The 24,065-nt window shown below is 36.8% G+C and overlaps 2 protein-coding genes across 2 annotated transcripts; both read right to left on the minus strand.

The window, feature by feature from the left end:
* Window positions 1–1,411: 1,411 nt before the first annotated feature.
* On the minus strand, window positions 1,412–2,494 carry LOC117334006 (uncharacterized protein K02A2.6-like). The gene has a single exon (XM_033893425.1). It carries the CDS (start codon window positions 2,492–2,494, stop codon window positions 1,412–1,414), a length of 1,083 nt encoding a protein of 360 aa, XP_033749316.1.
* Window positions 2,495–8,005: 5,511 nt separating this feature from the next.
* Window positions 8,006–22,847, minus strand: LOC117334007 (cuticle protein 16.5-like). The gene is made up of 5 exons (XM_033893426.1): window positions 22,826–22,847; window positions 14,023–14,147; window positions 13,070–13,097; window positions 12,770–12,918; window positions 8,006–8,182 (listed from the first exon to the last, which is right to left on the minus strand). The coding sequence occupies exons 1-5, from the start codon at window positions 22,845–22,847 to the stop codon at window positions 8,006–8,008; spliced, it is 501 nt and encodes a 166-aa protein (XP_033749317.1).
* Between the last annotated feature and the right edge of the window lie 1,218 nt (window positions 22,848–24,065).

Below are 24,065 nucleotides of genomic sequence, written 5' to 3' on the forward strand. Positions count from 1 at the left end.
TTTGACAGCATTGAAGACCTCGGAAGAAACCTTAAATCGGACGGACGGACGAAGACCTTGTAACAAAATACACGTCCGTCGAAATTATAAAAATAGGTAGCATAAGTGGAATTGAGTTTTTGTTGCATAGCTTTTTAACTTGTAAATGGAACTAGCGCGAGATATATCTAGTAATATATTTCCTTGGTTATTAAGAATTAGTTTTTTTCTCCATTATATTGGCAATCGCACGGCAATATATTGAGATTTTACTATTTAACAATTAAACTCTTTGCAGACTGTATTTATTGGCAAGATCAATGCAATCTGTGTGACAGATAATTAGAATGACGCCCGTTAACCTAGCAAAGATTTCGACTTACAATCGCGTAATTATGACGTCATTTTGGTGCTTTGTTGATCATAGTCACGCCGAGGCTTTGTATAAAACATCAATTTGAATGCAAACCAAACACTACAATGAAATCGATTTCACATGTGCCGTTCTTTCAATTGAACAAACAGGGAAATAGCTTAACTTAAACCCCAGATTAAGCAAAGAGAAAGTGAAGTTTAACGTATCTTAATGTAAATATAACAACTAAATGCTTGTTAGATTGTATTTATTGGCAATATCAATGCAATCTGGGTGACAGATAAATGTTCATGACGCCCTTATTACGAATAAATACAATCTACGAAGCGTTTAATTGTTAAATAGTAATCACACTTATTAGTCGGGATGGAAGCTCGCGAGGGGGAGGAAACCGGATTACCCGGGGAAAACCCACGTGGTCGGGCAGGTGACCCAATACCTTTTCACGTCCGATCGGGGAATCGAACCCCGGCCGCCTAGATGAAAGGCAAGTATGTTACCACTGCGCAAACCCGACCACTATATATAAGCGTTATTGGGTTATCTAAGGGTTATCAGGTAGACTAATGTCGGATGGTGAGAGATTACTCGAACAACAACATGTTGTCAGCCATGCTGGATTTATTACCTCATTACTACGTCCGGTTTCCGGTTGCATACAAATTACAGAATGTGTTTATACTTTACGGAATGGACATAGTATGGAACGCAACTTATAGATATTATGTTATAGACATTACATCTCTCCCTTTTTTAGTATTGAAATTAAATTACATTTTAAATTTAAAGTTAAATGTCCATGTGATTACAATTGAACACACTTTGTAGAATCGACTAGAAATTAAAGACTTATATGAATTTATATGGAGTTATGTTTTATATAGTGTCTCTGAATATTGATGAACAATTATACGAATAACAAATTGCACAGTTAACTCGGTTATAAGTTTCAAATACGAAACAAAATGTAAACTGAACTATAAACTATAAGGTCTATTTGACCCGGATTATTATGCCCCAGACACAGTTGAGTCATCATAAACTAATCTATATAATCTAAACAAAGTCTTTGGCATATTTCAAATTGGGTTTTCTGTCCCTGCCACTTCTTCTGGGTACCGTCATATTGGCTGGACTTCCACTGAGTGGGACATGGACAGATTCATTCTGTTGAGAATTCTCTGGAGATGAATTTACACTATCACCTCCTGAATTTGGCCACAAGATGTCCTCAATCTCTTCCTCAGATGGACCTTTTGGCGGTAACTCTTGGATTCCTGACCGTACACGTTTGAATCGCGATACGATTCTCGTTACATTCCCTGTCACAGTAACCATTGGTCCCTTCTTTTCCAAAACAACTTTTGGCTGTGCCTGAAACTTGGGCGCAAGTTTATTTTCTTTGATGTCTTGTTTTATCAATACAGTATCTCCCACGGCTATTTCCCGCGGACGAGCTTGATTTCGAATATCAGCTTGATATTTCATCTTGTATTTCTCCTGACTGTCTCTTTCCCTGACTTGTTGGTCAGTCGATGACATACACACATTTGACTGTGGTACGGGTAACTTTGTCTTTGGTTCTCTGTTGAACATAAGCCTATGTGGCGTGTATCCCGTCGTTCTGTGAGGCGTTGCACGGTATTGCCTCAAGAACCTGAACATCTCCTGTTTCCTGTTTTTATTCTCTAAGTGTGCCGCACGAACAATTTTCATGAGCGGTTTGTTGAAACTCTCCGCTTGTGCGTTAGCAAGCGGCCATCTTGGTGTAATACGACGGTGATCAAATCCCATGTCCTCAGCGTACTTGCGAAATGCATCCGAATTAAACGGTGAGCCATTGTCACTTTTAATGATTTTTGGACAACCAAACATACTCAGTACCTTGTCTAATACAGGTATTGTAGCATTCGCAGACACGGAACGTACTATTTCAACCACTGGATAGCGTGAATACTCATCAACCATGACGAATAGATAATCACTACTTGGTAAAGGTCCACAAAAGTCAATACTTATGTTCTCCCAAGGACCTGCGGGTAACTCTGACATACGTAATGGCTCCATAACCATTGGCTCCGGTGTCAAAGCTTGACAGGCTATGCAATCTTTCACTGCATCCTCAACTTGACTATCCATATTTGGAAACCAAACTTTTGATCTCAAAAATGCTTTTGTCTTTGCCATTCCCTGCTGTCCTTCATGTGCGACATTAATAGCACGATTCCTTAGCGTATAAGGTAAAACAATACGATGATCTCGTAATAAAATGTTGTCAGAATGTACTGTAAGTTTCATCACGCACATTTCTCAGGGACACAAGTTCCTCCATGTGTAGATTCTCCTCATGCACATGTTTTAAGTCATGCCATCTCCCATTTCTTACGAACTCAATCGCCTTCTGTAGTGTGTGACGTTGCTTCTCTGACGTCATCAAGGCGTATGGCATGTGGTAATGACTCTGAAGTTTACGTAGATTTCAGCGACCTCCTCTTGAGCAGATTTCTGTAATTTCTCGGGTAGTGGATGTCGTGAAATGTAGTCTGCTACATTTTTTCTCACTGGGTTCATACCGTATGTTGAATTTGTAGGGTTGTAGTCTGAGTCCCCATCTCTCAATCCTCAGACTTTGAAGTTTTGGTTTTTCCCATATCTTCTCCAATGGTTTGTGATCAGTAACTACTGTAAAGTGGCACAAACCTCTCAGGTAAGTATCGAAATGTTCACAAGCCCATACAACAGCTAGGGCCTCGCGTTCAACTTGACTATAACGCGACTCTACGGACGTCAACGAACGACTCGCGTAGGATACAATCTTGTCCTGGACAAGCACAGCACCCAATCCTATAGGGCTAGCATCCACTCTGACCTCGACTGGCTGCTTAGGATCATAATAAGTCATAACTATGTCACTAGAAAGCTTGTCCTTTAACATCACAAATGTTTTTTCACAGGCATCGTCCCACTTCCATGTTACGTCATTATGTGTGAGACGTCGTAGGGGCTCGCAAATTGTGGCATAGTCCTCGAGCTGTAGCTCACCATTACAAGGAAACTCTTTACTTCCTTGACGTTTTGAGGTCTCCCAAACTCTTGGACGGCCTTGACCTTTTCTGGATCAGGAGAGATACCCTCCTTGCTAAACACAACACCAAAAATGGTTAGTCTGCCTTTGCGAAATTCACACTTTTTACCGTTCAGTGTCAAACCACTGTCTCGTAGCCTCTCAAGGGTTGCTCTCAATACCCTGTCATGTTCCTCTGTGTTCTTTCCATAAACAATGATGTCATCAGATATATTCCTGACTCCGTTTACCCCCTGAATGACTTGTCTAATAGTTTCCTGGAAAACTTCGGAGGCTGATGATATTCCAAAGTTCAGACGTTTATACCTGTATATACCTAGGTGAGTAGAAAATGTTGTAATGTACCTGGACTCTGTTTCAAGTTCCAGTTGGTGATATCCACTCCTGAGGTCAAGTTTACTAAAGACAGTAGCTCCATTTAAATCTAAAATGAGCTCCTCAATTGTAGGCATGATGTGTCTTTCCCTCACAATAGCCTTATTGGCCTCACGCATGTCAATACACAACCGTATCTCGTCTGGATTTCTTTTGGGAGGGGTTACTATAGGCGACACCCATGGTGTAGGTTCACCATCGACCTTCTCGATGATATCCTCCTTGACTAGCTTGTCTATTTCAACTTTCACTTTATCCCTCAGATGAAAAGGTGTCCTCCGTGTCGTTGTGCTACAGGGGCGACATCGGTATTGATGTGTAACTTTACTTTACGGTCTTTTAGTTTGCCTATCCCCTTGAAGAGATTTCTGAAACAAGCTTCATCCTCTATATTCTCCGATGTAGCCACCAGCTGCTCCTGGACCTGGCATACTTTGAGTATCGATAATCGGCTGGCTGTTGGGTATCCCATTATGGATCCATATGTCCCCTTGACTACATGCAACGTTATTGTGTCAAATACTATTTGAGTTTCTATCTTTAAAGTACAAGTTCCTAAAACTTTGAGGGTTTTACTCCCTCCATAAGGTACTAACCTTGTCTTGGTTTTGTATCTGGACAAAGCAGGCTTACCTAGTTTCTCGTAGTCAGCCTCATCAAGGATGTCGACAAATTTATACAAAAACTACAAGATACATTTCTCTTCCAGCATATAAACCAACCAAACAGATGGCGAGGAATGGACAATCCACAATTCTTGACCTTGTTATAACAAAGGATGAAAAATCACTCTCACCTGTAGAATACCAGAGTGCACTTGGCAAAAGCGATCATTGTATGCTAGTCTTTAATATATTATCTAATATTAACGTAAGTTTGCAACAAAAAATGAAAACAGGTCATAAAGAAGCTAACTACACAATGATAAATGATGTATTAGGAAACACAAACTGGAAAGAGAAAATAAAACCGTCAAACACCATTGATGAGAATTGGAATCAATTCAAGAGGATCTTGAAGGAAGCAGAAGAAAAATATGTCCCAAGGAAAATTATAAAAATTGGGAGAAACAACAAGCACAGTTTTCCAGCGGACCAGGCAACACTAGATGCCATCAGAAAGAAGCACTCTTTGTCCAGAAAAGCTATAATGAGTAAGAATCCAGAAATACGCATGGAATACAATAACATGCTAAATAAAGTCAAGAAATTAACGCGTAAAGCAAGAAAAGATTATGAAAATAGCATCGCAAGTAAAGCAAAAACCGATCCTAAAGTAATTTGGAACTACATTAAGTCAAAATCAACAACAAAATCTGGCACTGCAGACCTATATCTAGACCCAACAGACATTCAATCGGTCAAAATAACAACAGATAAAGGAAAAGCAAATATACATTGTAAATTCTTCAGTAGCGTTTTTTGTAAAAAGAACAGGATGGACCTATACCGGAAGTACAACAAATGCAGATAAAAGAAGAGATGTCTAAGCTAACTGTGGAGGAGGAAGCAGTCTATAAACTACTGAAGAACCTCAAACCGGACAAATCACCAGGATTAGACGATCTCCACCCCATGTATCTAAAACACATTGCACTATCAATATTGGGACATTGACAGGGGACGTGGTGGCCGAGTGGTTAAGGTGTACCGACACTTTATCACTAGCCCTCCACCTCTGGGTTGCGAGTTCGAAACCTACATGGGGCAATTGCCAGGTACTGACCGTAGGCCGGTGTTTTTTCTCCGGGTACTCCGGCTTTCCTTCACATTCAAAACCTGGCACGTCCTTAAATGACCTTGGCTGTTAATAGGACGTTAAACAAAAACAAACAAAACCAAAAATTGACAGATATCTTCAATCAAACCTTATCAACGGGTACACTGCCGGAAGATTGGAAAAGGGCTCGGGTCAGCGCAATTTTTAAGAAAGGGGACAAATGCCCGGCAGGAAATTATAGACCAGTCAGTCTAACATCTGTGCTATGTAAAGTTTTAGAAACAATAATAAGGGAACACATAACATTTTTTATGAGAACAAACAACTATTTTTCGCATAAACAATATGGCTTTTTATCGGGAAGATCGACCTGCCTCCAACTACTAGGGTTATGGACAAATGGACCAAGGCTCTAGACAATAATAAAATCATTGATTGTATTTACATGGATTACCAAAAAGCGTTCGACACTGTCCCACATAAAAGATTAGTCAACAAACTTAAGGCGTATTATTTCTCAGAACAAATCATCTCTTGGATATCAGGATTTCTAACAGACAGAAGTCAAAAAGTTACTGTGAATGGTGAAGATTCAGAATGGGGTAAAGTAACTTCAGGCATTCCACAGGGAAGCGTCCTAGGGCCAATTATATTTGTAATATTTATAAACGATCTGCCAAACATCGTTAAATCGGATATGTACCTCTTTGCAGATGATACTAAGATCATTAAAATTATGGAAATCACTGACCACTCCACTGAGCTCCAGGATGACCTAAACAATATGTGCAACTGGACCGATCCATGGCTTCTCAAAATGTACCCAGACAAATGTAAGCACGTGAGAATAGGCACAGGAATACCAAAGGATCAAGATCACAAGATGTCACATACAACCTTAAAGGAAACCCACTTCAAACAACAACACCGAAAAAGGAATTGCCGTTATAATAAATTCTGCGAAAAAAAAAGAAAAAAAAAAAAAGAAGCAAATTCCATGTTTGCCCTCCTAAGAAGAACATTTAAGCATTATTCTCAATTTATTTTTGGTTTATGAAGTCATAGACAAAAAACGGATGGGTATTCTTTTTCATAAACGCTTCGCGAACGCCCATCCGTTTTTTTTGTCTATGACTTCATAAACCAAAAATAGATTAAGAATAATGCTTATAATTTTATTGTAATAACTAAAAACAATGCTTATAAGACATCAACCATTATGTATTCAATTTATTTTAACGAATTAATAGATTGATGTGCGGCGCATCAATATTACACCAGCGCTTCATTGAGGCCAATAACTGTGCCGCTTTTAAAACTTCCCGCGAAAACGATCATGCCGAACCGGTTTGATCCAGTTCGCACTAGTCTGAGGACGCAGTCAACAGTCACTCACGGTGCTGTAGGCTAACAAATCAGAAACAGTGGAATGTTTGTTATATATATGTAAGAGCCTTGTGAGGAAAATTAAACACTCAGATATTGAAAGATGAGTTGGAAAACATCCCCGATGACAGAACATTGCTAATCGAGGAGGCGTATGAGTTGGACGGTATCAGAGGCAAGTTGTATTTTCCGCGGCCACAAGTGGGCCTACGCCATTTTGATTATGGCCGCAGTTTTGATTGATTATCGAAGCTAAAGTGTTGCTGATTACACGTTTTTGGTTTGCAGAACATTCTCGACTGTAGCTTCTGATAGAGCTTTCGTATCTCCGATGACTTTATAATCGATATTCTGTTCGATAACCAATCCGAAAATATCCGACGTTGAACGACACATTGATAGTCGCAAGCAGAGGACGTCAAAAGTAATTCTACGTGTATTACGTCATTAAAAATGACGTAAATTTTTTCGGGCTATGAAGAATGAAAGACTCGATAACTTTAAAAATGAATGGTAAAAATAAATACGGAATTACACTTTTTATTGATATTTATCATGCAAATATTGGAATTTAATCGATTTAATTTGTAAGAAATTTGTTACCACATATTATCCACTTACAAAATAGTAAAGTCAGGCTCGAGGTGGATTGATGGCAAAACATGGACCATATTAAAACCTCTCTTTGATATATTTCATGATTGATGTATATATATATGCAATTGTATACCTAGAAAATTCTTCATTACTGACAATATTTGCATTTCAAGGAGATTGTGGTTATTTCAAAAGGACTGCTATTTCAAGCTAAAACTATTGTGAACATTCTTTTTTAAGATTTCATTCATTATATACAGAGAATCATCATTAACGTACTAACAAGTTTAGAATTCCATTTATTGATATCATAAAACAATTATTGGAAAGGATATTAAAACAACAATGTCTTTTAAAACAACGGGATACAAATCAATACAATTTCCCGATCTTGGAATCTAAGGATGCAGGACATGACATGAAATATATAGGATTTCACATATGTCAAATTGTCAATCTCAACTTATTCCATCTTAAGGAACCAAAAGTTATTCCTCAACGGAATCGTCATCGCTTTCGTCTACTGGCTTTGGTTGTGCTAAGCTCTTAGCATCCATCAGATACATGCTCCAGTCCTTTCCAGGTTCATATGGTAGGTGTAGATGTCTGGCGAAACTGAGGTACCAGAGTACAGAAGAAATGTGTGCACATGCAACAACGTGCCCCTGCAGGACAAATGAGTTCTTTCTCGAGGAAAAGATAATACCGAGCTTTGGATGGTATTACAAGTTTTCCATCCCTTTTTTGCAAACAAAACATTGTGAATGGCTCCCTCCAGCTGAAGGTATTGGAAGTGTAATGCTCGGAGGTGAATTCAAAGTTGCTGTTGTTGCGTTCTGTTGTTGTTCACTAATATGGCTAACTTTTTGTTTGCTGTTTGTTTGTTTTTATATACTGATGTGTAATATAACGGTCTACATTTATTGCAAGTAACACTGTCTTCCTTGATTTCAACGTAAAACTGCTTTGATAGGAATTTGCGGAAATCTCTGTTTGCTACACCATGGAGAGATCGTCTATTTCCTGGTTTAGTTCTTTTGGAACATAAGCAACATGGGAATTCTTTCGATGATGGCATCCTGAAATCATGAAACGGATTTTATTCAATGTATTTAAACACCATGCATGCTGTTGGGTGAAAATTATATCTAAGATAAAGCAAGAATGTACATAAGGGATCATGAATGTTGATATTATACATTAATTGGCGATCGTTAATATTTTGAGTATAGCTTGTTCTCTCCTATCTCGCCATGTTGGATAGAGTTTGCCCATGTAAGATAGCTATGTAAGATTATAAGACTCTATCATATGTGGTTCATGTAGTTTAGGGATATTCCACCCGAGGTGTCACAAAATGTGGTAAAACCCGAGGCTTGCCGAGGGTTTTACCACATTTTGTGACCCAGAGGGTGAAATATCCCTATCCTACATGAACCACATATGATTGAGTATTTTTCTCTCATTCCCCAACCTAAAATATGCAAAAATAGGCACTATCTGTCGATAGCTTTCTCAGATAGACGCCATTTTTTCTCAATCCAAACTTTTTCTCTACTGCATATAATAAAAAAGAACAGCGCCAATCGATTTACCATACCCCATATATGCAAACGACGTTTGCTGTTCTACAAACGAAGGAAACCATTCATTTCCACAGTCTAACGTTGTTTCAGCAGCCCTGTCATTGCAAGCAAAGCCAAATCACTTGATGTCGGCCAAGCTAGTGTGTCCTTTCGCGTGAAAATATAGTTCCATGTTTTATTAATAAAAAACAATAAAAGAACGTGTTTTTTACATAATTTATATCATAAATAAAAAAAATTATTATCTGATTACATATCTTAATTCAATGTATTAACCGATGAAATGGTTCCGTTTGCGTCAGCACAGGGGCCTGGAATTTGTTTACTCTACTGTAGGGCTACTCATTAACCTTTGTAACTGGAAATTGGGAATTGGCTCTTAAGAGAACAAACATTCGGTAAAAATGACACCCCTCGATGTTCATATAAAAATAGATATTTATTTTAATTGTAACACATAGTCTAGTCTTTATTTGTGTAGAGTAACCGGGATAACTAACTGTCATCTTAGCCTTCCATTGTTATCGACGGACCTACCTTCATCATTCCATCAAGAAAACCGGTTAAACACATATAATCCTATGTCACAGAAAAGATCGAATACTCGTATCGAGTCACTGTTCGCTGGTTCACACATGAAGTTGCCAAAATCACTGTGAATTTAAAACTACCACCCACGAAACATGGCGATCGAGATCGACATCACTCTCAATAGCCTTGAACTATGAATGGAATTCCAATGACAGTCGTGACGTCATGTAGTGACGTAGTATTTTATAAAAGAATGTGATTTGGCAATAAAAAGTACATTGTGTTCCGTGAAATGATCAAATATGTCGAGGTGCAAATCAAATTATATGTAAAATTGGAAAACTCATTTCAGAGTTGGATTTTTCAAGTGATTGTTGTTAGAACTACTTTTTCTCGGATGTTGACAATTTGATCAAGGCCACGTCGTCAAAAGTCGGTCAAGTTAAAGCAATTTTTATCGGCGAATTTTGCATTCGTTCATCACTTAACCACAAAAGGAATGGAATTTGGGTGCAAACTTAGTTTGGCAAAATCGGGTATGATCTTTCAGAATATCATAAGTATTTTTAGTAAAAACCTCAAATAAAGAACTTAAAAAATTGAACAAAATGGATGGCTGAGGACTCTTTCGCCAGACATTTGGTGGTGATATGAGAGAAAAAGACTCTTCCATTATGTGTGTATGTAGGATAGGGATATTCCACCCTCGGGATAACAAAATGTGGTAAAACCCTCGGCAAGCCTCGGGTTTCACCACATTTTGTGACCCCTCGGGTGGAATATCCCTATCCTACATACACACATATGAAAGAGTCTTATATTAATACAATCATATTTATTTTCTGAAAGTATGCATTTGTTTGTGGAATGCGCTCAATACTAAAATGAGAGTCATTGACACGGAAAACCACCAAATATCGCCATATCACTGCTGTCTGTTAAAGAATGGCGGCCTATCGAGGCTTTACTGTCTGTTAAAGGGTGGCGGTCTATCGAGGTTTTACTGTATGTTAAAGAGTGGCGGTCTATCGAGGTTTTACTGTCTACTAAAGAGTGGCGGTCTATCGAGGTTTTACTGTCTACTAAAGAGTGGCGGTCTATAGAGGCTTTACTGTCTGTGAAAGAGTTGTGGTCTATCGAGGGTTTACTGTCTGTTAAAGAGTGTCGGTCTATCGAGGGTTTACTGTCTGTTAAAGAGTGGCGGTCAATCGAGGTTTTACTGTCTGTTAAAAGATGGTGGTCTATCGAGGTGGTACTGTATGTTAAAGAGTGGCGGTCTATAGAGGCTTTACTGTCTGTGAAAGAGTTGTGGTCTATCGAGGGTTTACTGTCTGTTAAAGAGTGTCGGTCTATCGAGGGTTTACTGTCTGTTAAAGGGTGGCGGTCAATCGAGGTTTTACTGTCTGTTAAAGAGTGGCGGTCTATCGAGGGTTTACTGTCTGTTAAAGAGTGGCGGTCTATAGAGGCTTTACTGTCTACTAAAGAGTGGTGGTCTATCGAGGGTTTACTGTCTGTTAAAGAGTGGGGGTCTATCGAGGTTTTACTGTCTACTAAAGAGTGGCGGTCTATAGAGGCTTTACTGTCTACTAAAGAGTGGTGGTCTATCGAGGGTTTACTGTCTGTTAAAGAGTGGCGGTCTATCGAGGGTTTACTGTCTACTAAAGAGTGGTGGTCTATCGAGGGTTTACTGTCTGTTAAAGAGTGGCGGTCTATCGAGGGTTTACTGTCTTTGAAAGAGTTGTGGTCTATCGAGGCTTTCCTGTCTGTTAAAGGGTGGCAGTCTATCGAAGCTTTACTGTCTTTGAAAGAGTCGCGGTCTATCGAGGCTTTACTGTAGTTGCTATAGGCTTAATTATTACTGACCTGATCGAGTTAAGTTAACGATTTTCAATTTCATGAATGAGGAATTTACAATATACTTAATCACAAATATGTGTGCATTTAAGCATGATATATGGCGTAGTTCGTATGAAATGTGAATCGGACTAGAATTAGGGTAATCACCATTAATTACATATATAATTAACTAGATAATTAATTCAATGTTTACTGGACTGTGGCATCGGAGATATTTTGGTAGTTGTGTGATCGCCCACAGCGTTATGTTAAAAGGTTAATTCCGAGGACTTATGTTATATGATGCATTTTATGCAAATGTTAAATGTTAGGCAGATCAAATCTTTCGCGGCTAAAGGTCGCATTCAAATTGTTCATTTCTACACATGATTTCCCCTCTTTTGTATCGTATTGTGTGAGTTTTGAAGAAAGAATAAAATAATATTTAAACCAGTTATCTTCACATGATTCTTAAAACTGACAACATCGTCTTATACCAGTATTTTATGAGATAAAATGTTCAATAAATATATAACAATTCGTCCTTCTTAGACTCGTCAGCGACGTCAGGGCCAAAATAGTGGACATCCAGATAAAAGAAGCTATGACAATATAATTTTTGAATATAAGATAAATACAAGATAAATACAAGATAAATACAAGATAAATACGAGGTAAATACAAGAGAAATACAAGATAAATACGAGGTAAATGAAAAAAAAACCACATAATTTTGATCAAATAAATAATTTTACATATTTGTTACAGTCGAACGTTGTTATCTCGGAGTCATCAGGGTCATGAAACTTCGAGTTATTCGAGTATTCGAAGTAACCAAGTATTTAGAATTTTTATGGTCGTATTTGTTTTTTTACTTCGATTTAAACAGGGCGTCCAGTTATCAGAGTTCGAGATAGTGAAGTTTGTATTTATTTTTATTGGAATATTTGGAATTCTATTTTGTCTGTATGGGAGGGGAATTTTGAATACTTAGTATAATAACAATATGTATAAGGTATAATAATACGAGGGTCTAAGTGAGTTACACTAGCTCAACATACGACATTCAACATTCAACATTAAAAAAATTCATATCGTGTGTTTTCCCTAGCCAACCAGGGAACTTTTGAATGTTCAGTGGATCGACAAACGACATTCAGATTTTGAATGTTCCGTGTCTCAACATACGACATTCAGATTTTGAATGTACCGCGGCTCATCATACGACATTCAGATTTTGAATGTTCCGCGGCTCGACATACGACATTCAGATTTTGAATGTTCAGCAGCTCGACATACAACTGATGGTGAAGAGTATGTGACTGATGGTGAAGAGTATGTGACTGATGGTGAAGAGTATGTGACTGATGGTGAAGAGTATGTGACTGATGGTGAAGAGTATGTGACTGATGGTGAAGAGTGTGTGACTGATGGTGACGAGTATGTGACTGATGGTGACGAGTATATGACTGTTGGTGACGATTATGTGACTGATGGTGAGGAGTATGTGACTGATGGTGACGAGTATGTGACTGATGGTGACGACTATGTGACTGATGGTGAAGTGAATGTGACTGATGGTGAAGAGTATATATTTACCATTGTATGGCACTGCCACTATACAACCCTTCCAATTCAGTTGCGAGTTCACCAGCTTATGAACTGCCAACTGAAATTTGAATTTGAAAATTTCAAACAAAAAATCGCACGGCAAATAAAAAAACGCAGATGGTAAATATAAGCATTGAACGGCTTTCAGTTGGCATTCATAGTCAATATGAATGCCAACTGGACAGAGGTAAATTCAACATGAGAAAGCCGTTCAATGCTTAAGTGACTGATGGTGAAGAGTATGTGACTGATAATGACGGGTATGTGACTGATGGTGACGAGTATGTGACTAATAGTGAAGAGTATGTGACTGATGGCGAAGAGTATGTGACTAATGGTGACGAGTATGTGACTGATGGTGACGAGTATGTGACTGATGGTGACGAGTATGTGACTAATGGTGACGAGTATGTGACTGATGGTGACGAGTATTTGACTGATGGTGAAGAGTATGTGACTGATAGTGAAGAGTATATGAATGATGGTGACGAGTATGTGACTGATGGTGAAGAGTATGTGACTGATGGTGACGAGTATGTGACTGATGGTGACGAGTATGTGACTAATAGTGAAGAGTATGTGAATGATAGTGAAGAGTATGTGACTGATGGTGACGAGTATGTGACTGATGTTGACGAGTATGTGACTAATAGTGAAGAGTATGTGACTGATGGTGACGAGTATGTGACTGATGGTGACGAGTATGTGACTAATAGTGAAGAGTATGTGAATGATAGTGAAGAGTATGTGACTGATGGTGACGAGTATGTGACTGATGGTGACGAGTATGTGACTAATAGTGAAGAGTATGTAACTAATAGTGAAGAGTATGTGACTGATGGTGACGAGTATGTGACTAATAGTGAAGAGTATGTGACTGATGGTGAGGAGTATGTGACTAATAGTGAAGAGTATGTGACTAATAGTGAAGAGTATGTGACTGATGGTGACGAGTATGTGACTAATAGTGAAGAGTATGTGACTGATGGTGAGGAGTATGTGACTAATAGTGAAGAGTATGTGACTGATGGTGACGAGTATGTGACTGATGGTGACGAGTATGTGACTAATAGTGAAGAGTATGTGACTAATAGTGAAGAGTATGTGAATGAAAGTGAAGAGTATGTGACTGATTGTGACGAGTATGTGACTGATGGTGACGAGTATGTGACTAATAGTGAAGAGTATGTGAATGATAGTGACGAGTATGTGAGTGATGGTGAAGAGTATGTGACTAATAGTGAAGAGTATATGACTGATGATGACGAGTATGTGACTGATGGTGACGAGTATGTGACTGATGGTGACGAGTATGTGACTAATAGTGACGAGTATGTGACTGATGGTGAAGAGTATGTGACTAATAGTGACGAGTATGTGACTAATAGTGAAGAGTATGTGCTGTCCTTGATTTTAACGAAGGCATTCCTTAAGATTTGAAAGTTCAAAGTTAATCAAAAGCTCTTGAAATTCTCCGAAATCAACTTTTCGTAAATTCCATTCATATACAATATCACACTTTAACTGATACATTTACTTAAGCTAGTAAGATGTTTCGATAAACTCATAGTTGAGCGAGTTCCCGAGCGATTAATTACTGTATATATTATTAATTAAGTTAAGTCTACATCTCTATCATTAAAACGGTACTTGGTAAAGTCCACACCTCTATCATAAAACGGTACTTAGTAAAGTCCACATCTCTCTATCATAAAACGGTACTTAGTAAAGTCCACATCCCTATCATAAAACGGTACTTAGTAAAGTCCACATCCCTATCATTAAACGGTACTTAGTAAAGTCTACATCACTATCATAGTACTTAGTAAAGTCCACATCACTATCATAGTACTTAGTAAAGTCTACATCCCTATCATAAAACGGTACTTAGTAAAGTCCACATCCCTATCATAAAACGGTACTTAGTAAAGTCCACATCCCTATCATTAAACGGTACTTAGTAAAGTCTACATCACTATCATAGTACTTAGTAAAGTCCACATCCCTATCATAAAACGGTACTTAGTAAAGTCCACATCCCTATCATTAAACGGTACTTAGTAAAGTCCACATCCCTATCATTAAACGGTACTTAGTAAAGTCTACATCACTATCATAGTACTTAGTAAAGTCCACATCACTATCATAGTACTTAGTAAAGTCTACATCCCTATCATAAAACGGTACTTAGTAAAGTCCACATCCCTATCATAAAACGGTACTTAGTAAAGTCCACATCCCTATCATATAACAGTACTTAGTAAAGTCCACATCCCTATCATAAAACGGTACACATCCCTATCATAAAACGGTACTGAGTAAAGTCCACATCCCTTTCATTAAACGGTACTTAGTAAAGTCCACATCCCTATCATAAAACGGTACTTAGTAAAGTCCACATCCCTATCATTAAATGGTACTTAGTAAAGTCCACATCCCTATCATAAAACGGTACACATCCCTATCATAAAACGGTACTTAGTAAAGTCCACATCTCTATCATAAAACGGTACTTAGTAAAGTCCACATCCCTATCATTAAATGGTACTTAGTAAAGTCCACATCCCTATCATAAAACGGTACACATCCCTATCATAAAACGGTACTTAGTAAAGTCCACATCTCTCTATCATAAAACGGTACTTAGTAAAGTCCACATCCCTATCATAAAACGGTACTTAGTAAAGTCCACATCACTATCATTAAACGGTACTTAGTGAAGTCTACATCCCTATCATAAAACGGTACACATCCCTATCATAAAACGGTACTTAGTAAAGTCCACATCCCTATCATTAAACGATACTTAGTAAAGTCTACATCCCTATCATAAAACGGTACTTAGTAAAGTCAACACCTCTATCATAAAACGGTACTTAGTAAAGTCCACATCCCTTTCATAAAACGGTACTTAAAAAAGTCCACATCCCTATCATAAAACGGTACTTAGTAAAGTCCACATCCCTATCATTAAACGGTACTTAGTTAAGTCCACATCTCTATCATTAAACGGTATTTAGTATGGTCTACATCCCTATCATAAAACGGTACTTAGTAAAGTCAACACCTCTATCATAAAACGGTACTTAGTAAAGTCCACATCCCTTTCATAAAACGGTACTTAAAAAAGTCCACATCCCTATCATAAAACGGTACTTAGTAAAGTCCACATCCCTATCATTAAACGGTACTTAGTTAAGTCCACATCTCTATCATTAAACGGTATTTAGTATGGTCTACATCCCTATCATTAAACGGTACTTAGTAAAGTCCACATCCCTATCATTAAACGGTACTCAGTAAAGTCTACACCCCTATCATATAACGGTACTTAGTAAAGTCCACATCCCTATAATTAAATGGTACTTAGTAAAGTCTACATTACTATTATAAAACGGTACTTAGTAAAGTCCACATCCCTATCATTAAACGGTACTTAGTAAAGTCCACATCCCTATCATAAAACAGTACTCAGTAAAGTCCACATACCTATCATAAAACGGTACTTAGTTAAGTCCATATCCCTATCATAAAACAGTACTTAGTAAAGTCTACATCACTAATATAGTACTTAGTAAAGTCCACATCCCTATCATTAAACGGTACTTAGTAAAGTCCACATCTCTATCATTAAATGGTACTTAGTGAAGTCCACATCTCTATCATTAAACGGTACTTAGTAAAGTCCACATCCCTATCATAAAACGGTACTTAGTAAAGTCCACATCACTATCATTAAACGGTACTTAGTAAAGTCCACATCCCTATCATTAAACGATACTTAGTAAAGTCTACATCACTATCATAGTACTTAGTAAAGTCTACATCCCTATCATCAAAACGGTACTTAGTAAAGTCCACATCCCTATCAATAAACGGTACTTAGTAAAGTCCACATCCCTATCATTAAACGGTACTTAGTAAAGTCCACATCCCTATCATAAAACGGTACTTAGTAAAGTCCACATCCCTATCATTAAACGGTACTTAGTAAAGTCTACATTACTATTATAAAACGGTACTTAGTAAAGTCCACATCCCTATCATTAAACGGTACTTAGTAAAGTCCACATCCCTATCATTAAAATGGTACTTAGTAAAGTCCACATCACTATCATAAACGGTACTTAGTAAAGTCCACATCCCTATCATATAAACGGTACTTAGTAAAGTCCACATCCCTATCAATAAACAGTAATTAGTAAAGTCCACATCCCTATCAATAAACAGTAATTAGTAAAGTCCACATCCCTATCATAAAACGGTACTTAGTAAAGTCCACATCCCTATCAATAAACGGTACTTAGTAAAGTCCACATCACTATAATTAAACGGTACTTAGTAAAGTCCACATCTCTATCATTAAACGGTACTTAGTAAAGTCTACATCACTATCATAGTACTTAGTAAAGTCCACATCCCTATCATTAAACGGTACTTAGTAAAGTCCACATCCCTATCAATAAACGGTACTTAGTAAAGTCCACATCACTATCATAAAACGGTACTTAGTAAAGTCTACATCCCTATCATTAAAACGGTACTTAGTAAAGTCCACATCCCTATCAATAAACGGTACTTAGTAAAGTCCACATCACTATAATTAAACGGTACTTAGTAAAGTCTACATCTCTATCATTAAACGGTACTTAGTAAAGTCTACATCACTATCATAGTACTTAGTAAAGTCCAAATCACTATCATTAAACGGTACTTAGTAAAGTCCACATCTCTATCATAAAACGGTTCTTAGTGAAGTCCACATCTCTATCATTAAACGGTACTTAGTAAAGTCTACATCACTATCATAGTACTTAGTGAAGTCCACATCACTATCATAGTACTTAGTAAAGTCCACATCCCTATCATAAAAACAGTACTTAGTAAAGTCCACATCCCTATTATTAAATGGTACTTAGTAAAGTCTACATCACTATCATAGTACTTAGTAAAGTCCACATCTCTATCATTAAACGGTACTTAGTAAAGTCTACATCACTATCATAGTACTTAGTGAAGTCCACATCTCTATCATAAAACGGTACTTAGTAAAGTCCACATCCCTATTATTAAATGTACTTAGTAAAGTCTACATCACTATCATAGTACTTAGTGAAGTCCACATCTCTATCATAAAACGGTACTTAGTGAAGTCCACATCTCTATCATTAAACGGTACTTAGTAAAGTCCACATCCCTATCATAAACGATACTTAGTAAAGTCCACATCCCTATTATTAAACGGTACTTAGTAAAGTCCACATCCCTATCATTAAACGGTACTTAGTGAAGTCTACATCACTATCATAGTACTTAGTAAAGTCTACATCCCTACCATAAAACGGTACTTAGTAAAGTCCACATCCCTATCATAAAACGGTACTTAGTAAAGTCCACATCCCTATCATAAACGGTACTTAGTAAAGTCTACATCCCTACCATAAAACGGTACTTAGTAAAGTCCACATCCCTATCATATAACGGTACTTAGTAAAGTCTACATCCCTATCATAAAACGGTACTTAGTAAAGTCCAAATCACTATCATAAAACGGTACTTAGTAAAGTCCACATCACTATCATATAACGGTACTTAGTAAAGTCCACATCCCTATCATAAAACGGTACTTAGTAAAGTCTACATCCCTATCATATAACGGTACTTAGTAAAGTCCACACCCCTAATCATTAAACGGTACTTAGTAAAGTCCACATCCCTATCATAAAACGGTACTTAGTAAAGTCCACATCACTATCATCAAACGGTACTCAGTAAAGTCTACATCCCTATCATAAAACGGTACTTAGTAAAGTCCACATCACTATCATTAAACGGTACTCAGTAAAGTCTACATCCCTATCATTAAACGGTACTTAGTAAAGTCCACATCCCTATCATTAAACGGTACTTAGTAAAGTCCACATCCCTATCATTAAACGGTACTTGGTAAAGTCCACATCCCTATCATTAAACGGTACTTAGTAAAGTCCACATCCCTATCATTAAGCGGTACTTGGTAAAGTCCACATCCCTATCATTAAACGGTACTTAGTAAAGTCCACATCCCTATCATTAAACGGTACTCAGTAAAGTCTACATCCCTATCATATAACGGTACTTAGTAAAGTCCACATCTCTATCATAAAACGGTACTTAGTAAAGTCTACATCACTATCATAGTACTTAGTAAAGTCTACATCTCTATTATTAAACGGTACTTAGTAAAGTCCACATCCCTATCATAAAACGGTACTTAGTAAAGTCCACATCCCTATCATATAACGGTACTTAGTAAAGTCTACATCCCTATCATATAACGGTACTTAGTAAAGTCCACATCCCTATCATAAAACGGTACTTAGTAAAGTCTACATCACTATCATTAAACGGTACTCAGTAAAGTCTACATCCCTATCATAAACGGTACTTAGTAAAGTCTACATCACTATCATTAAACGGTACTCAGTAAAGTCTACATCCCTATCATAAAACGGTACTTAGTAAAGTCCACATCCCTATCATTAAACGGTACTCAGTAAAGTCTACACCCCTATCATATAACGGTACTTAGTAAAGTCTACATCACTATAATAGTACTTAGTAAAGTCCACATCCCTATAATTAAATGGTACTTAGTAAAGTCTACATTACTATTATAAAACGGTACTTAGTAAAGTCCACATCCCTATCATAAAACGGTACTTAGTTAAGTCCACATCCCTATCATAAAACGGTACTCAGTAAAGCCTACACCCCTATCATATAACGGTACTTAGTAAAGTCCACATCCCTATAATTAAATGGTACTTAGTAAAGTCTACATTACTATTATAAAACGGTACTCAGTAAAGTCCACATCCCTATCATAAAACGGTACTTAGTAAAGTCCACATCCCTATCATAAAACGGTACTTAGGTAAAGCCCACATCCCTATCATATAACAGTACTTAGTAAAGTCCACATCCCTATCATAAAACGGTTCCTTCGTTCTAGCAATTATCCTTTCGTTTCACCAACATCAATTTATTTATATACATATACAATATATTTACCCATACAGAGAACATTCAATACTGTTGAAAACGTTAGCTTTTATCAGTTTAGGTGTTCAAAGCTTCTAATGAGATATTCTATCTAGCGAGGAAACCGTCTGTAATTCTTGTCAGTATTGAGTATACTGTCCGTTTTTTTCCACATTTAGTACGACCAATTTTAAAAGGTTTCATCTGTACCAGAGAGTCATTTTTATATAAAAATATATACTGCCAAAGCTTCGTGTACAGTGTGTTGTCATTATGGACGATCCTAGTCAAGCTCTATATTCCAATAAGGATGAAGTAACAACCCACTTAGGGAATCCTTTGTATGATTTGTGTTATCTCCCTTTGTATGATTTGCGTTATTTCCCTTTGTATGATTAGTGTTATTTCCCTTTTGTATGATTTGTGTTATTTCCCTTTGTATGATTTGTGTTATTTCCCTTTGTATGATTTGTGTTATCTCCCTTTGTATGATTTGTGTTATTTCCCTTTGTATGATTTGTGTTATCTCCCTTTGTATGATTTGTGTTATTTCCCTTTGTATGATTTGTGTTATCTCCCTTTGTATGATTTGTGTTATTTCCCTTTGTATGATTTGTGTTTTCTCCCTTTGTATGATTTGTGTTATTTCCCTTTGTAGGATTTGTGTTATTTCCCTTTGTATGATTTGTGTTATCTCCCTTTGTATGATTTGTGTTATTTCCCTTTGTATGATTTGTGTTATTTCCCTTTGTATGATTTGTGTTATTTCCCTTTGTATGATTTATGTTATCTCCCTTTGTATGATTTGTGTGTTATTTCTCTTTGTATGATTTGTGTTATTTCCCTTTGTATGATTTGTGTTATTTCCCTTTGTATGATTTGTGTTATCTCCCTTTGTATGATTTGTGTTATCTCCCTTTGTATGATTTGTGTTATTTCCCTTTGTATGATTTGTGTTATTTCCCTTTGTATGATTTGTGTTATTTCCCTTTGTATGATTTGTGTTATTTCCCTTTGTATGATTTGTGTTATTTCCCTTTGTATGATTTGTGTTATTTCCCTTTGTATGATTTGTGTTATCTCCCTTTGTATGATTTGTGTTATTTCCCTTTGTATGATTTGTGTTATTTCCCTTTGTATGATTTGTGTTATTTCCCTTTGTATGATTTGTGTTATTTCCCTTTGTATGATTTGTGTTATCTCCCTTTGTATGATTTGTGTGTTATTTCCCTTTGTATGATTTGTGTTATTTCCCTTTGTATGATTTGTGTTATTTCCCTTTGTATGATTTGTGTTATTTCCCTTTGTATGATTTGTGTTATCTCCCTTTGTATGATTTGTGTTATTTCCCTTTGTATGATTTGTGTTATCTCCCTTTGTATGATTTGTGTTATTTCCCTTTGTATGATTTGTGTTATTTCCCTTTGTATGATTTGTGTTATTTCCCTTTGTATGATTTGTGTTATCTCCCTTTGTATGATTTGTGTTATCTCCCTTTGTATGATTTGTGTTATCTCCCTTTGTATGATTTATGTTATTTCCCTTTGTATGATTTGTGTTATCTCCCTTTGTATGATTTGTGTTATCTCCCTTTGTATGATTTGTGTTATCTCCCTTTGTATGATTTGTGTTATCTCCCTTTGTATGATTTGTGTTATCTCCCTTTGTAGGATTTGTGTTATTTCCCTTTGTAGGATTTGTGTTATTTCCCTTTGTAGGATTTGTGTTATTTCCCTTTGTAGGATTTGTGTTATTTTTTAGAAATCGTTTTGATGTTACATTTTCAGCTCAATTAACTTTTCAGTGTGGTTTTCATTTCTACCTTTTGGGTTTGTTTGTTTTGTTTTGTTGTTTTTTTTTTTGGGGGGGGGGGGGGGGGGGTATGAAATTAATTGAGTGATTAATTCTTTCATTCACTCACATCCATTTATTCATTCACCTTTTATACACATGCATATCAAATATGATTTAACAAATTTAACAAGTGTCGCGATTCGTACATTAGTCCGACAAAATCGATACGAACATGTAAGGAAATATAACTTCCGTTACAAACCTAGGCTATTCAATCTAAAATGTAAAGATTTTATGAAAAGGTGGAATTTTGGTCGATAAACTTTAGTAATTATGTATCTTTTCATGCATTGTGTAAATATCTTTTTAAAAACATAATAACTTTAACATAAATAATTTTATGTCCTGGTCGCTATTAGATTTCCGTTTAACACATGCCTTTCCATATATAAAACCATATTGAAAAAAAAAACTTCCAGTATTGAGTAGCGTTGAACTCGTGTATGGTACAATATATCAAATCACCAACTGAAACACCCTTTTAACTTGGTGTGTAAAACTGACAGATTCCTGTGAAATACACACAGTATTCTTTGACATTTCCGTTACTGCCTCCACGACGATGAAATGCCACTTTACTACTTGTTCAGCCGTCTATGGTTTATATATCCACAAAATGGGTTTGGCTCCGATAACACAAGCACCTGCTGTTATCCAGTTATGGGGTTTAACGCCCTCGAAACAGCGACAACCAGAGCAGATAGGAAAGGAAGGACAATATGTGGAGTGTTAAAAAGAGACAGCGGATCATTTAGTCTCTTTAAAATCACTAAATAGCGGAAAACTATTATTTATCATCACACTGTTTTAAATCGCATTTTTAGGTACAAAGCAAATACCGGCATAGCTTCTTTTGATATCTCTTACTACAAGGCACTGGAGAAACCATTTCGACCTCAGGGGAGTACCACCGTTACATTTAGTTGTATCTTACGACATTTGACCAGACATACATGTACCAGGCATGTTCACCCCTGAAAGGACTCATGTAGTGTTTTAGGGTTTTTCATCGCAAGGTCACTTCCAGTTTTAGATAGGGGTCAATGTTTAAAAGGAGTAGTTTTGGTAATAAACTTTAATTGGATATCGAATTTGTTAAAAAGAATGACATTGACCAACATTCAAGGAAGCATGGCTAAAATATCTGAAAATCTTTAAATGACCGTACTGCATGTATTAACCAAAAATCCAAGGGCGGTGAGAATTGCTATTGACAGCAACAACAAAAAAGAGGAAATAGTCAACTTTCGGTTTTGTGGGATCAAATATCAAAAGTGCTATTTCCAGTAACAAACCTTAGAACTGTTCTAAATTTCTGGATGGTCTAGACTCTTAATGTTTATAAGATACACACCATTAACACTTGTCTTTATGTGCTTTGTTTTCTCTCTAGTGTCTTCTTGACACCGGTCCTCATATACTCCTGGCTGTTGCGATAATCAAGAGGCCCTGGTTGATGATATTCGACATGTGGCCTGCTGTAATAACGACTACAAACGTATAAATGACTTCAACCAACTCTCAAGATCACAGGGGTCAAAAGTATTAAAAACTAGGCAGTGGTTTTATATTTTATTTAACATGTCGTCATCCAATATGAAGATCATACTTCAGACCTGTTTATTTATCAGTCATTAGAACTGCATCCAGTTTGATTTAGTATTACGTATACGTTAAATTATGTACATTTTATTTACTTATACCCAAAACCTAATTATATTTTAACAAAACACACAGTTGTTTGTCCAAATTAAACGCAATATATTAATATAAGGTTAATAAAATCAGTGCAATTAACATAATGCATAGAGAATCATGTTGTTCTTCGGTGAACCAGAGACCTATATAGTATATAGGTCTCTGGGTGAACTTAGCAAAAATGGCTATATGCCTATTGCAAGACAGTTGACAAGTCTTTATAGAAGGGTTTTCTGGCTATTTTTTAATATAAGACTAGACATGCCCCTGTGCCTAGACTGCAACCAGGAACATATATAGGCTAATGAGTACGCATTTATGCATGTCCCTCATTTTTCATTTTTTCGTCAGGTGGTACTGTATATATTTTTGTACAAATTATCAAACATTTCTTTTCAATATAACGATA

This window comes from Pecten maximus, chromosome 9 (assembly GCF_902652985.1).
Source record: "Pecten maximus chromosome 9, xPecMax1.1, whole genome shotgun sequence".
Lineage (NCBI taxonomy): Eukaryota > Metazoa > Mollusca > Bivalvia > Pectinida > Pectinidae > Pecten > Pecten maximus.